This window comes from Corvus brachyrhynchos, unplaced genomic scaffold, assembly GCF_000691975.1.
Source record: "Corvus brachyrhynchos isolate BGI_N302 unplaced genomic scaffold, ASM69197v1 scaffold136, whole genome shotgun sequence".
Lineage (NCBI taxonomy): Eukaryota > Metazoa > Chordata > Aves > Passeriformes > Corvidae > Corvus > Corvus brachyrhynchos.
Genome location: NW_008239080.1, coordinates 4,355,686 through 4,370,594, shown reverse-complemented (window position 1 = coordinate 4,370,594; position 14,909 = coordinate 4,355,686). Strand labels below are relative to the sequence as shown.

Here is a 14,909-nt window from a genome sequence, read left to right as displayed (position 1 = left end):
GTCCTCTTTCACAGTTTTCACTGACTTACATCTTATTTTGCTTTCAGGTTTATGGTAGGTTGTGGTAGATGTGATGATTGGTTTCATGGTGATTGTGTTGGATTGAGCCTTTCTCAAGCACAGCAGATGGGTGAAGAAGATAAAGAGTATGTGTGTGTGAAGTGCTGTGCTGAAGAAGACAAAAAAATGGAGTGTTTTGATCAAAATGTACCAGATACACAAATGAAACTTGAGCATAAAGAAGAAAAAGCAATTGAGTGTGAAAAACTGGGGGTATCGAAGCAAACAGCTACTTGTAATCAAAATACGACTGAAAAAACAAAGCAAACGGAGGACATTGGGAAGCACAAAGTCAAAATCTTCAGACGGGTGAGTCTTAATGGTTTAAGTTCTCTTAATTACTGGGGTTAGAAGGTTTCTGCCTGTCCCACTGCCAGTTAATAGACCATGTTTCAGATGTCTTTGTGAATCTAATCTAAAACTTAAATTATTTGCAAAGTTACTTCATTTTCTAACTGGCTTGACTCTTTCAAGATGGTATGGCTAAACTCTTCTTACATCGAGCAGGGATATGTGCATGTGACATGGATATAGAACATCCCGAGTTGGAAGGGACACATAAGGATCATTGAAGTCCTACTCCTGAGTGTGTATCTAAACCTATACATACAGGTGTATGTAGAAATGGTGAAGAACCTAACGCATTTTTCTTCCAGATTTCTAAATGCATTATAGGACATCTGTCAATTTGTTGTATGTTATAAGCTGCAGATATTTAAAGTATCTGTAAAACAATATGATAACAGTATTTTTAGTTAAACCTGTTTTTATTTCAGGTTGTATGTAGAAAAAAATGCCTAGTGCTTTGATTGGGGCCTTTCTACTTTTTATGTTTAATTTTACTAACCAAAGGATAATTTGCAAAGATTATTGAGACAGTTCTTTAGTGTGTTAGTATATAATGTCATATTCATGATAACAATCATCAGTAATCCTATCTTATTTTTGAGTAGTAGTATTGAAATTCTGGAATGTAAGCTGTTCTTTTTAATTTTGGTTTACGTATGCTTTCTAAACATCAGTGACCTCTGTGGCTAAAACTGGTTAAGGGATGTTCATTGGTATCCCTGAGTTTTTTAGAATAACTGCAAATTTAGTGGTTTTCCAACACAGAGCTTAAATGCAAATTGCCTGTGCTGTATCTTGAGCCAATATTTAAGAGAGATTGTTAAGCAATGCTTGGCAGTAATTTGGGATATTTTTCAGTAACTCTTTAGAAAATTATATGGTAGCACATACATCCAGGGTATACATTGTACAGTGTAAAAAGGAAAAAATGGGAAAAATGTGGTAATTACGTAGAGGTTGATTGTAGCATTCAGTAGCATGCTTACATATGTAAATGTTTATTTCAGGAATCTGGGGATGGGAAGAACTTACCGGAGTCCAGAGACTCAGATACTAAAAAAGGGCAGCATGTTCCTGCTCGGAAAGGATCACAAACTGCTGTAATTCCTCGGCGGTCCCCTGAAGATAAAAATGAAAAAATAAGTAAAGAATCCATTAGTACAGTGGAAAGGTCCACAAAATCAGGTACCAATGTTTGGGGATGTCCTCCATGCTGCAATTCACATCTATGTAACAGTAAAGGATGATAACTTTGTTTATAGCATCAGTTTTTCAAATCACATGCCATAGTGGAAGTGATGATGATCTGAAGAGCTGTTTGTTCCCATAACATTTATGATCTTTTTTTCTCATTTCTTTTTAAGTTTTTTTTAGTAGGTAAATGTGTCCTAGGTAGATGTGTGTTTGCTGTTTCAATAGTAGAGGATGCTCACATAATCAAAAGTGGGAGAAAAAGTACATCGACCTCTCTGTGCTAAGCTTTATTTTACATTGCATGAGACTTTGAAATACTCTTTCATAAAATACTATGAAATGCTTTGTATATATAAAACTGATTTCAGTGCTGTATAAATTATATTTTGACTTACTGATGGCTTTTGCACAAATTGACAAATAATTTTATCAAGTCATTTCAAAGGGGAACATTATATTGCTTGCTGAGTCATCAGATTTTCATCTAAACGTCATTCGAAAAGTTGAAGGGACATATTTTCCCTCACAGCAACCTCCATCCTCTCCCCAGCTTCCTTCCAGGAAGGATTTTTCTTCTCAGATCGTTGTAATGTGAAGTTTTTGTCATTTGGGACAGAAATCTCAGCAGCAAAGCTAGTGAGATTTTGTGTGAGAACTGTGTCTTTACTCTGAAACTCAAGCTTTGAATTTTTGTCTAAAAATGAATCTAATTTAGCTCTTCTGGTCTTTGGCCAATGCTGATGCATTCTAGAAATCTTTATCAGTCTTCAATTTGTTCCTTTTTTTCTGAGTATAAAGTGAAAAAATTAGTATTATTTATTTCCCATGCTTTCCTAAATAGAAGGGTACTGCTGGAAATTCGTGACATGTTCACATGCTGACACAACTGAGCTTTCAGTTGACCCTCTGAAAATTAGTAATTTGGCTTTAATAATTTTAGTTTGATTAGTTATCCATTATTTTTATTATGTATGACACAAAACTTAAAATGACCTTGAGTGTTACCTGAATCAGAAGATGAGATAATTGAAATAATTTTGATGGCTAACAGATGCAGAAATGCTACGTTTAATGTAAAATGGTATTTTAAAGTAAAGCTTATTATGCTTATATGTGCTTCATAGTATATTATTTCTCAGTTTATTCATTGAAAAATTAATCTATGCTGTTACAAAAATTCAGAGTCAAAAAATCATCCTTAAGATCAAGCTAATAAGCACTGGTCATCTTGGTTTAGTGTAGAAGAAAATACCATAGGTCAAAGGGCAAACCCCCTGTTTCTGCTAAGGAAGTTTTTATTCTGTATTAATCTAAGTAACATAAAATCCAAACCAAAAAAGAGAAAAACCCCAACCAAACACAAACCATCCATCCTGGGGTCCACTCCTTCTTGATGGTCAATTCTTAGCAGTTTAGAAGTAAAACTTCATGAAAGTAATTCCATCAGCGACAAAAGTTTATAAATAAAGTTACTTCAGATTTTAGAATTTTTAACTGTGTGTTTTGATAGGTATGCATGAGAAACAAGAAGTTAAGAAAAAAAAAAATGAGAAAGGATCCATTAGTGCAACACACCTGCCAACTGTGCCAGCTTCCAAACCTTCTGCTGATCAGATAAGACAAAGTGTTAAGCAATCTCTTAAGGAAATTCTGATGAAAAGGTAAAGATATATTAAGAAATTAAATTACTAATTTGTGTTTATGAATATTTTCATTTGGAAGGCAGAGGAAAAACTGTTAATTATTTGGATGTATTTTGTAATTTTTGCCATTGTGTTCTCTTACAGATTGACAGACTCCAGTTTAAAGATTCCTGAGGAGAGAGCGGCAAAAGTTGCCACAAGGATTGAAAGAGAGCTGTTTTCTTTTTTTCGTGACACTGACGCAAAGTATAAGAACAAGTACAGAAGTTTAATGTTCAATCTGAAAGATCCTAAAAATAATGTATGTGTGATTTGTCTGTTGTCCTTTGCAGAAATCATTGATTTGCTGTAGATTAAAGGAACAGTTTTCAATATAGAAACATTATAAATCCTCCTGCAATTTAACCTGTTCAGGGAGTTTTTTTAGGTTTCCTTGTTTTTATAATTTTGTTTGCTCTTTGGGCACTCAGTGTCCTCTGTGTTCTTCCGCATTATTAATTCTCCAACTCCTTGCTCCCAGTGTACCTTTTTTTGTTTGGTTTTAAAGTGTAGTAGATACAGCCTGCCTAGTTTGTGTTTGTCTTTACTACTGATCTGTTATTTAGATATTCCTGTTCCCCCCATAATTCTTTGATGTTTACTGCACTTACTGTTTTTCTGTCCAGGATCTTCTCACTGTGCTTTTTCACACCCAGATTTCTCAAGCTTGGTCTTCACTCTCTATTCTGCTTTCTATGAACCCCTTGTTCAAAATCATACCTCCTCAGCTTCTGTCTTTTGTCCTTTATCAGTTATTCTGATCAAGTTGCTTTGTTTATAGTATTTTGCCCTTACAGGTAGCCAACTGTAAATTGTAAGAACTTCTATGTTAACTTTTATCTAACAGCTAACTTCTGTTTTCTCTTTGCTCATACTGCTAAATTAGTTCGTTGTCTTTTTTTTACCCTAGGACTTCATTTAGTTAAGAAGCACAGATATCCTCTTTGGTACTTTCTTCTCTTTCTTGTATGATGCAGAGGATTTGCACCTTTTCAAAAAAAACAGCAAAATGTCTGAGTTACTGCTGCAGTGGGCATAAACTCTCTCTTTTGAAATGGTAGTTAATTATACATTGGATCATTAAGGGTATATGTAGATACATTGTTATGTAGAATAAATGGAGCTCTGGAATGAAGCTTTTTATGTTATAAAATCTAGTACTGCTTCCTGCAGTGGAGATAATTACAAACCCACACACTCCATTTAACTGTACAGAGCATGTTGCATGTTACTTCTCTGATTTATTTCCTGCTTCAAGCTGTTCTTGTCTTGATAGAAATAGTTACTTTTCTTCTTTCTTCTAGATATTATTTAAGAAAGTACTGAAAGGGGAGGTTACTCCTGACCATCTAATAAAAATGAGCCCAGAAGAACTGGCTTCGAAAGAACTGGCTGCTTGGAGACAGAGAGAAAACAGACATGTGAGATTTGTCAACTTATGTAGTTTATTTTATAACCTAAGCATGTTTAACTTCTGTTTGCAGGTTAAGTGTATGCAGAAAGAACAAAATGGATGTTGCACAAAGCAGCTCTGACCAAGCAGGAGGATGTCTATAATTAATTTAGTATTGAAAATCCAAAGATGTTGTTAGGACAGAAGTGAAAGTGTAGTCAAGAGTTTGAAAGGAGGAAACCATGAACTTTCCGTTGCCTTGCAACTTTGTTGCTGCTTGCTCTTTCTTTTTTCTGTCTCAAGAGTGAAGGCTTCTTTGTCCTTATTTTCCGCAAGATTTTAAAGCTGTTGCTGGAGCTTTATAAACACCAGTTTCTTAAAGAGGGAGAGAGATCTTTTTGGACAACCCAACCGAAGCAGACTGATGTTGTTTCTAACTTACTGCTGAAGCGTTACAAATCAGCCCCCAAGAAGTAAATCCAGAGCTGAAAACCTGATTTGCCAGTCGAAAAAGCAGCCTAAAGGGACAACAAAGAAACAAAAAAAACCAAGAAAGTGCAGGAAGTTTACTAGGTTAATTTAAGCATGACTTCTTGAAACAGAAAGTCACTCTCTAAAACTGTGCTGAGAGTTTAGAAGGAGAAACAGGAATAAGAGGACCTGTATTATTTTTATAGAAAATTCCTTTTTGCTAGACATTGCCCCATTTATTGTGCATTTAGTCTGACGATAACTGCAGCTGCTTGGAAATGATCATTAAAAATTTTGTAGTTTACAAAATGTGGATTTATGTTGACAGAATCTTTGGTATTTATATTCCGCATCATAGAACCTAAAAGCACGATATTTGACTAGTGTAAATTCATCTGTGTGCTCAGAATGAATGTTTGGTGGTAACTGATAAGGTAGAGTGGGATGCTGTTTCAGAGACTGCAGTGTGCATTGCAGTAGTAATTATTCCTGTGTTTTTTCCTTGTCATTGCACATTGTGGCTAGACCTGTTTATGAATCATGATAACTTTTGGTACTTTCTATGCAAAAACAGTTGTTGATTATCTTGAAGTTGTTTCAAAGACCTATAAAGAAGGAAAAGTTTGTTTATTCTGTATCTATCCAAAGCCCATTTTTTGTAGTGGATCTTTTTTACATTTATTTTTATACACATCAGGGAAATTCTGAAAACAGACCATGCAAAATACTATTCCACTGCTATGAGAAATATCTTCCAAACAAAAGTGTATGCTGCTCAAAAGATTGCTGAAGGATCCCAATTATTTCAGAGAAATGCTTCAAAATTACTATAAGCTTGTAAAATAAATAGGAATGTATCATCTGATGGTATTTTTCATGTTACTATTTAAGCAAGGCATTGAGACTGCTACTCACTATTTTTTTTTTTTTCCCCCAGGATGTTTAAAAGTATGTTGGTATTTTTCGGGCAGATAAAACAATCATAGGATCCTTGTTTCCTTAGTAAATCAGGCTTAAGATATTTGGGACAGCCAGCACAACCCCTTCCTGGTGTAAGAAATGGAAATGTGCTTTAAGAGGCAATGTTAGAAATAATGCTTTATATATTTTATTTTATTGCAAGAAAGCAAAGCAGCAGTGCTGATCAGAATTAACATCTCCATTATTTTTAAGAATACCTTTAGATTTTTTTTTTGAGGTGAAGCATTAGATTTATGTACTAAAAAGAAGCTCTTGAAAAATGATACAAATCTGCATATATTTATATCTTACCTTGTCCCTATTATTATGGGGAAAGAATGGATGTATTTTTTCTTTCTTATTTAGTTCTTGGGAAATCAGAATTGCCAGTACTTTAATTTAGGGTTGAAGGTTTGTTTTATGACTTATTTAAATGCATGCCTGGTAAGTACTTGCTTCTACACTGTAGGAGAAGTTGGACAGGCTGCTTGCATGTTTCCTTTATGAAGCTTCTTGACACTTGCAAAATAAGAATGTCTTACTTTTCTTCCTGGAGGGTTTCCTAATTGCAATACTATTAGCTCTTATATTTCTGGATTTCCAAATTTTACTGTATGGGAATAATTACACATAACTTCTTGTTTTCACAGACAATTGAAATGATTGAGAAAGAACAGAGGGAGGTTGAAAGAAGACCTATCACAAAAATTACTCACAAAGGAGAAATAGAAATAGAAAGTGAGACACCAATGAAAGAACAAGAGGAAGTAATGGAAATTCAGGTAGAAAAGAAAGCATGGCACTACAGTGTATTTAGTTCATAGACAACATGGTTATAAAGTGTTTCGTTTATGATTTTGTTGTTCAGGTCTATAATTACCTGTTAGGTCTGGTTTGAGTTTAATTTTTCTTTTATCTTCTTGGCCTGGTGATTTTGTTGATTCCCTTCCTTCTATGTTGTGTCTGTGACTGTATGATGAAGTAGTAGAAAACAGAAAGTAGAAATTAGAAAATATTCTAAATGTTACCTAAAGATAAAAAAAAAAATCTTCACTGAAATAGTCATTGGGCACTGGAATTATCTGCCCAGGGAGGTGGTGGAGTCACTGTCCCTGGATGTGTTCAAAAAAAGACTGGACATGGCAGTCAGTGCCATGGTTTAGTTGATGAGGAGGTGTTATGTCATAGGTTGGACTTGATCTTACAGGTCTTTTCCAACCTAGTTCATTCTGTGATATTTGAGAATACTGATTAGTTATTGTAATGCATTTGTAGATTTTGTGATAGAACTTTACAGCTGAAGGAAGTTTATGTCTGAAGGGAGGATAACACCATAAACATTTTAAGGAATATTAGGAATATTAGAAGAGGGATAAAAAAAAGGCTAACTGAAATGTGTTTGACTTTTCTTAGGAACCTAATATGAAGTTATTTGAGAAGTCAGAGGAAGCTGAAAAGGATAAAGAAATAAACGAATCTGCATCTCCGGACACCACAAGTCAACATAAAAATCATCTCTTTGATCTAAACTGCAAAATCTGCATAGGTAATTTGGGAAAGCACATGAAAATAAATAGATCATGCTTCTATAATTTTCAGTAATAAATATCAATATACCTCAAGAATTAAAATACATGTGAATTTTTACTTAGTTTGCTGACAAAGTTATGGAAGTAGTGTTTTACTTCATAATTTACAGAAGAGACTATTAAAAGGATAGTCTATTGGCATAAACTTGTCTTCTTTTTTAAAAAAATCAGCTTCAGAGAGTGAAATCCCTATAGTGGATGTACATACTACTGTTCATTCCTCATTTCTTTATCCTATGCCATTGCAGTGACAAATTTATGTTTAATACTGTATAAACATATACAATGTATTAATTTATATATTATATAAATATATGTGAAGTATGTGAGTTTCTTATCCTATCCCACTTCAATGGCAATATGTAGTATTTCTGGTGTGTCTTCCTTGTGTTCAGAGGAAGTCCTCTTTTTGTTTCTTTAATAAAAAATGAAAGCCGTTGCACTTGCTTTTGTGCAGGCCGAATGGCACCACCTACTGATGACCTCTCTGCGAAGAAGGTGAAGGTGTCTGTTGGGGTTGCACGGAAGCAGTCAGACAATGAAGCAGAGAGCATTGCGGACGCACTCTCCTCCACATCAAGTATTTTAGCTTCAGAATTACTGGAAGATGATAAGCAAGACTCATCAAAATCATTCACACCTCTCCCAAAGTAATATAAGCTGTAGAAACAGTATTTTTAAATGAAAGACATTATTAATTGTGTTAAGCTACTACGTCTAAAGCTGCTTTTTTAATGGCATTTCATTAATCCATTTGGGTACTTGAAGTTGTACACATTTTAAGAACAGAGTTCTCTGCTGGAGTAAATGATGTGCATTTATATACATAATGCTACATACATTGTTGTCATTGCAAACTTCTAATTACCACATAGTTTACTTTCCCCAAGAAAACAACGTTTTCTGGTGCAACAAGGTTTAAAAAGAGTTCATATTACAAAAAAAATCAGTATATGGATTTCATATTGCCTTTTGCTGTTAAGGCATATAGTATGTATAATGCTTCATTTAAATGAGTGTGCCTTTGTATATGTGTATATATAAATTCAGGGAATTTGAGATTGCTCTAAACAGAGCATTTACACTGATAAATCAGGCTAGTTTCAAATTCCAAAGTAGTGCTTTTCTAGAAATGACGGGTAACAGCAGCTTGTTTGATGTTTTGTTGTATTTGCTGTCAGCTCTCTCTTCATTTTCTTCCACACTCTGCTACTCGCTAAAAAGGAAATTGCAGTTTATGAGACTTTCTTTCTGGTTTGAGGGAGGCTTTTTTAGAAAAACATAAACTCCCAATTATTTAGAATTGACCAGAGTTCATGCTGAAATTTTGCCTTAATCAGGGCAGTGTGATCTTTTACTAAGGACAGTGAACTTTGGTTTTTGAATAGCTTACAGCAGATTCAAGGTAATTTCCAGTGTAGACAGAAATAAACGTAGGTTACCCTGTTACTGTAACAGCACAATATCTGGTACTACTGAGCAGCTTAAAACTGCTAATAGCATGCCTAGTATATTTTGATAGCAACATATTGGGAAATGTTGAAATGTGTAATCTTTTTCATAAGGAAACACTCAGGTTGAGAAACACTCTCCTGTGAAATTATTTAAGTCATCCCATTAATTTTTTCAGCTGCTTTGTTGACAAAACTGAGGCTTTTTTTCAAAGGGAGGAAAAATGGTTTTCTATAGGTGGAGTTGGGAGGAGGCACTTACAGGAGGTGTGGAAATGATGCATAGGTGAGAAGACATGAGGAGCCAGTTTGTGGGACGAGAGAGTAGGGTGACATAGGCGTTCAGGTGGTGGACTGACAGTGGTGGCACAAAATGTAGGAGATAGAAAAACAGGATAGGCCAGCAGGCAGTGTGTTGTCATCTTGTCCCTAGCAGGGGAAGATACTGCTGTCTCTGCAGCACCTGTGCGTGTTTGTGTCCTCTTCAGTAGCATTTGATAATTCTTGGACTAAACAACTCCTCTGTTTTTAAAAGATAGATTAGTGAACTAATGTGCTGCTTATCTGACTGTCCTTCCTGTACCACAGAGGTACTCCACTGGAAGATGAGAAACATGGTTGACTGCTGGTCTCTTTTTGTTGACCCTCAAATATGCTTAACTGAAAAAGAAAATTCTTGATAATACTGCATTTCTGTGATAAAGAAAAATGATGATTTACACTGTCTTGCATGATATATCATGTTGTAAACCAAGTGGGTTTTTGTTCGTCTTTTTTTTTAGGTCAGAAACACCTGGTACTGTGGAATGTGAAAGTCTGTTTCTGGCACGCCTGAATTTCATCTGGAAGGGCTTTATCAATATGCCTTCAGTAGCAAAGTTTGTTATTAAGGCTTATCCAGTTTCTGGCTCCTTTGAATATTTAACAGAGGTATTTACATTTATTGCAAAGAATGAACAATTCATTTATTAATTTTGCCAACTTGTTTACCTTATACCCTAATAATAGTATAATGACGGAAGACAGTGACGCATGACCGTTTTACTGAATAAAGTATTTGTGGGAGGACATAGGTTAAGGTCTATGTTTGTAAGTCAAGCATTCATTACATGAACCTCTGGTTCATTTTCCCATCTATAACAGAAACCTGCGTAATGGAGTTTATTTTTTTTGCCTATCTGGTGGCAGTTCTTGTCCTAACCTTGCGTTGTGACTAAATTGTCTCTAAAAAAAAAGTTTATGTAATGTTCTCTTCTGTGTCTGAGAGACAATAAAAGCATGCAACTGCTTATAATAGTTGTCTTCATGTCACAAAATATGGATCAGAGAGCTTATAAGGCTCCATTTTTCTTCTTGACAGCTACATAGGATGCATCACCTTTCTAATTAAAGGGGCTTAGGTCTTCTATTAGTAAGATTGTCTTTACTTTGCTGTAGATCTTCAGGGAAGTGCAGGCCATGCAGTAATCCTTAATACTAAAGGATTGTTATATGAGTATGATGCACTTTTCAAAACTCTTCTGCTTTATTTCAAAAAATTATTTTTGTGAAAGTCTGTTTCTTTTTCTTGGGAACAGTGAACTCAATAGTATCCATGAAGAATTTACATCTGTATATACATGCACATGTAGGTTATGTTTTCCCCTCATAATGAAGATGTTGAAAGTTTATTATATACATGGGTTGGAGCTCTCATTGTGGTGTGATCTTTTGGATAGTTTGAGTGTTCCAGAGCACAGTACAGTTACGTTTGCAGTTAATGTTACCAGAAGGAATAGTTTTGGCAAGGTATAGATGAACAGTATTGAACAATAACTAATTTAGTACATATCATTGACTTTGCACTGATATCTTAAAGGTCCAGAGTTTAAATTCTTTTTTCTGTTGTAACTTCTACTGATATTTTTAAATTATAATTTAAGAAACAAAAGAACTAAGTATGTTTTGAATTTATGAAACAGATACTGGATGAAGGACTTACCACAATATTTATGTTGGATTCATATTTCTGTTGTCCTTTCTCATAGGATTTACCTGATAGCATTCAAGTAGGTGGCAGGATATCTCCCCACACTGTCTGGGATTATGTAGAAAAAATCAAAGCTTCAGGGACCAAGGTAAGAATTTTACGTAGTAGACTTGCTGTTTAATATGCATCTTAGTCATTGTAAAGACTTGGTTTTTTTCTCTCTGAAACATTTGCAAAATAGGTGAACTTTAGGAATATCTCATGGTTATGTTGAATGGGATGGGTAGCAACTGCTGGCATTTACTTTCTTCCTACCTAACCTTAAACTGTCATTTGCTGTGTGAGAATACTTGTCTTCCTTTGACACAGTAACTTGCCATGAATGATTGGATACAACTTCACATCTCAAGTGTTACCCTTTCATTTTCAGTAGAGTTACATTGTGCAAAAAAATCCAGCTTTTTGCTGGACTTGTCCCAGTGTGTGCCAGTTGTCCTTGTGCTGGGAAACGTAAAACTAGGAAGTCTTTTCCAGATGCTGTTTCACGAGTGCTGGATAGAAAGGAATAGCCATTTCCCTTGGTCTGCTGGCTACTTTGATTCTGACACCAGATTGCAGTTGGCCTTCTTGGCATGGATACATCACCCGTTCATACTCAGCTTGTCCACCAGGACCCCCACATCATTTTATGCCAATCCGTTTTCCAGCCAGTCAGTTCCCCAGCCAGTCCTGGTGCATATGGTTACTCCAGCTCAAGTGCAAGATGTTGCATTTTGCCTTTGCTGACATTGACAAAGGTCAGCCTTTTTTTTCAGCCTCCTGAGGTCCCTCTGAATGGCCGCCAGTCCTTCAGCATGTGCACCACTGCCCCTGCTTAGGTGCCGTCTCAGTTTTGCAGAGGGTCTTATGTCCAGACTTCCAGGCTGTTCATTAAGCCATTAAACAGCATCAGCATCATCAACTCCTGAGCTGGGCTTTGGGTGTAATTCTGGGATCTGAAGACTGGTCTTCCACTATTATGAGTGGATATCTTGGGCACAACAGACTACAAAATGCAGCTTTCTAGTAATGTTTAGGGTAGGGAGTAGAATACTTCATTGGAAGCTGGCAGGCTTCCCTAAAACTTGTTATTTAGCTGGCTGTTAAAATATTGTCTCTTTTGTCACGCACTTCAATTAATTTTTTCATCCTAAATGCTTTCTATTTGTTTTATCTAGTTCTGAACTAATTTTGGCCATGTTTCTGCTCCTTCTGTCTCCTCTGTTCTCTGCCTTTTTGGCATAGCTTTTTCTCCTCAGCACTGCTCTTTTAAATAAAGAGCAGTCAGTAAAAAAAATAACATTTCACGGAAAAATATACTTGACCATCTTTTTCTCTCTCTTCTTGTAACCAGGAAATCTGTGTGGTTCGCTTTACCCCAGTAACTGAAGAGGATCAGATCTCCTATGCATTATTGTTCGCCTATTTCAGCAGTAGAAAACGTTACGGCGTAGCGGCCAATAACATGAAGCAAGTGAAAGATTTGTACCTCATCCCTTTAGGTTCCTCAGATAAAGTCCCTCATCATCTTGTGCCTTTTGATGGGCCTGGTAAGTACAGCTTGGAAATTGGAACTTTATTATTGTAACGCTACTTAAAGAAGTTGGCAACAGAAATATAAGAAGAAATAAAATTTTAAAATGCTAGCTATTTTGTTCAAATATGTAATGAGTTTTCCATAGTATTATTATATTAGTTTCCTTGAAAAGACATTAATTACCCCTTGCTAGATTATTCTGATATTTCAAAGACTAAAAGATTAGTGTGTGCAACCTTGTTTTATGTCTGCTACCCTCTTTCTCTAATACAGGTGGCTTTGTAGGTTTCAATGTCAGTAAACTCAGTCACACAAGTGGACTATGGTAGAAGTCATGAGTTCCAAATTGATGCTCTCAATTTAAAATAGTATTTTTCATTATTTGAAACATACTAACCTTTTTTTCTAAAGTATTCCAAAGTTCCTTACAAAAAATTCATTGAAAGTTTAAAATGTAGATGGGCAAGAAAGAAAAGGTCTGGAAATGGCTCTCAGTTGTTCTGCTTACACCTGAGTTATTTTGCATCAGTTTATCTTGGTTATAAAAACTTGTAGATGATCTCTCTTTTTGAGATAGGCAGAGCCAAAATGAAGAGAGAATGAGCTACAACTCAGTTTTTTTGCAACTATAAGAACAAACTAGATAGTGAAGAGATAGGTAATAGTGTGCCTTGAAGCATGGTGCCTTTCCTGGAATGAGGGAAATGTTTCTGAAATTTGCTCTTGGTAAATCTTTGAAGAAGTATGTCTAACACAAATTGATGAGGAGACTTCGCTTTTGCAAGTGTTCCGTTTACTTTTTTTTCCTATTATACCTTGCTACCACTGTTAGCATGTTGTAGCTATGTTAGACTAACACAATGTTTAACTTCTGTGCTGTTTCTGATGAGATTAGATGTCCTATATAACTCTCTGGTATTTTCTATTTGGAAGTTACAGTGTATGAAACAGTTTTAATTGGCAGTACTTGAAGTCATAATTTCAATATTGGAAATACATCTTTTTATTATTTTAAGTGTTGTTAATGTTAACATGACAAGCAGAACAATTTCAAATACCATAAGATTATTACTTTCAATAGTACACTGTACGTGTATGGGGGTTATTTTTGTTAAATTTATTACCTTAACCACAATACAAAGAGATGATAAATTGCTGTTACAATTTTGTACAGGGATTGAAATACATCGACCAAATTTATTACTGGGATTGATAATTCGCCAGAAAATGAAGAGGCAGATTACTGCTGTTTCAAGTGTTACCAGTAGTTTTGCAGATGAAGCTGCTGAAAGTACCTTGAGTAGCTTGCCACCAGAGAAGAAAAGCAAGCCAAGCAAACCTGAAGTCTCTCATCATGATTTGGCACTAGAAGAAGAAGAGGAAAATAATTTTTTTAATTCCTTCACAACTGTGCTACACAAGCAGAGAAATAAACCACAGCAGTCTAATACAGATGATGCTCCAGCAGTTATTGAACCATTGGTGGAAAGTACCAAACATGAACCACCAAAGCCTCTCAGGTTTCTTCCTGGAGTCCTGGTTGGATGGGAAAACCAGCCTTCTACTCTGGAGCTGGCAAATAAACCGTTGCCAGTGGATGATATTCTTCAAAGCCTGTTGGGTACGACAGGGCAGGTTTATGAGCACAGCAAGTCAGAAGCAGGTCCTAGTGAAGACATACCATTATTAAATGAACAGGCAACCTTGAAAGAAGAAACCATGGATGTTGCTGATGTAACTGCTGAAGTTAGTGAAGCAAAGACTGGTTTGGATGATCCTCAAGAATCCACTAATGCTGCTGTAACTGTGGATGCAGCAGTTGTAGGGACCTCAGGTTCTTCAAGAAGTGCTGGTTCTTTGATGGGGCTGAGTCTTAAGGGAAAACCTCCAGATGTCTCCACAGAAGCATTTTTAGCAAATTTGTCTGCTCAGTCACAGAATAAAGAAACTGAAGAAAGTAAAGAAAATGACCCAAAGCGACAGTTACTGGAAAAGGATAGTGTTGCACAGGAAGTTAGAAGGAGCACAAATTCCAGCTTTTCTTCCTCATCAAATTCAGGAAAAAAACCCAATGAGAACAGTGTTAATGTAGGCTCTGCTGAAGGTACTACTGCTAATACTTCTAAATCACCACCATTTATTAATCTTAAAAGAGACCCACGACAGGCAGCTGGACGAAGCCAGCAGACTAATATTTCAGAAAGCAAGGACGGAGC

At 35.8% G+C, this 14,909-nt stretch overlaps 1 protein-coding gene across 2 annotated transcripts in view; it reads left to right on the top strand.

Moving 5' to 3' along the window:
* The window catches only part of PHF3 (PHD finger protein 3), a 37,605-nt gene that overhangs the window by 21,832 nt on the left and 864 nt on the right, over positions 1 to 14,909 (top strand). For both annotated transcript variants that reach the window (XM_017739231.1, XM_017739232.1), the window contains 12 exons: positions 48 to 369; positions 1,416 to 1,593; positions 3,113 to 3,263; positions 3,390 to 3,546; positions 4,589 to 4,705; positions 6,759 to 6,890; positions 7,522 to 7,654; positions 8,155 to 8,347; positions 9,931 to 10,078; positions 11,176 to 11,265; positions 12,511 to 12,706; positions 13,868 to 14,908. In XM_017739231.1, the coding sequence (XP_017594720.1) occupies positions 48 to 369; positions 1,416 to 1,593; positions 3,113 to 3,263; positions 3,390 to 3,546; positions 4,589 to 4,705; positions 6,759 to 6,890; positions 7,522 to 7,654; positions 8,155 to 8,347; positions 9,931 to 10,078; positions 11,176 to 11,265; positions 12,511 to 12,706; positions 13,868 to 14,908 (2,858 nt within the window). The remainder of the gene's footprint in view (positions 1 to 47; positions 370 to 1,415; positions 1,594 to 3,112; positions 3,264 to 3,389; positions 3,547 to 4,588; positions 4,706 to 6,758; positions 6,891 to 7,521; positions 7,655 to 8,154; positions 8,348 to 9,930; positions 10,079 to 11,175; positions 11,266 to 12,510; positions 12,707 to 13,867; position 14,909) is intronic.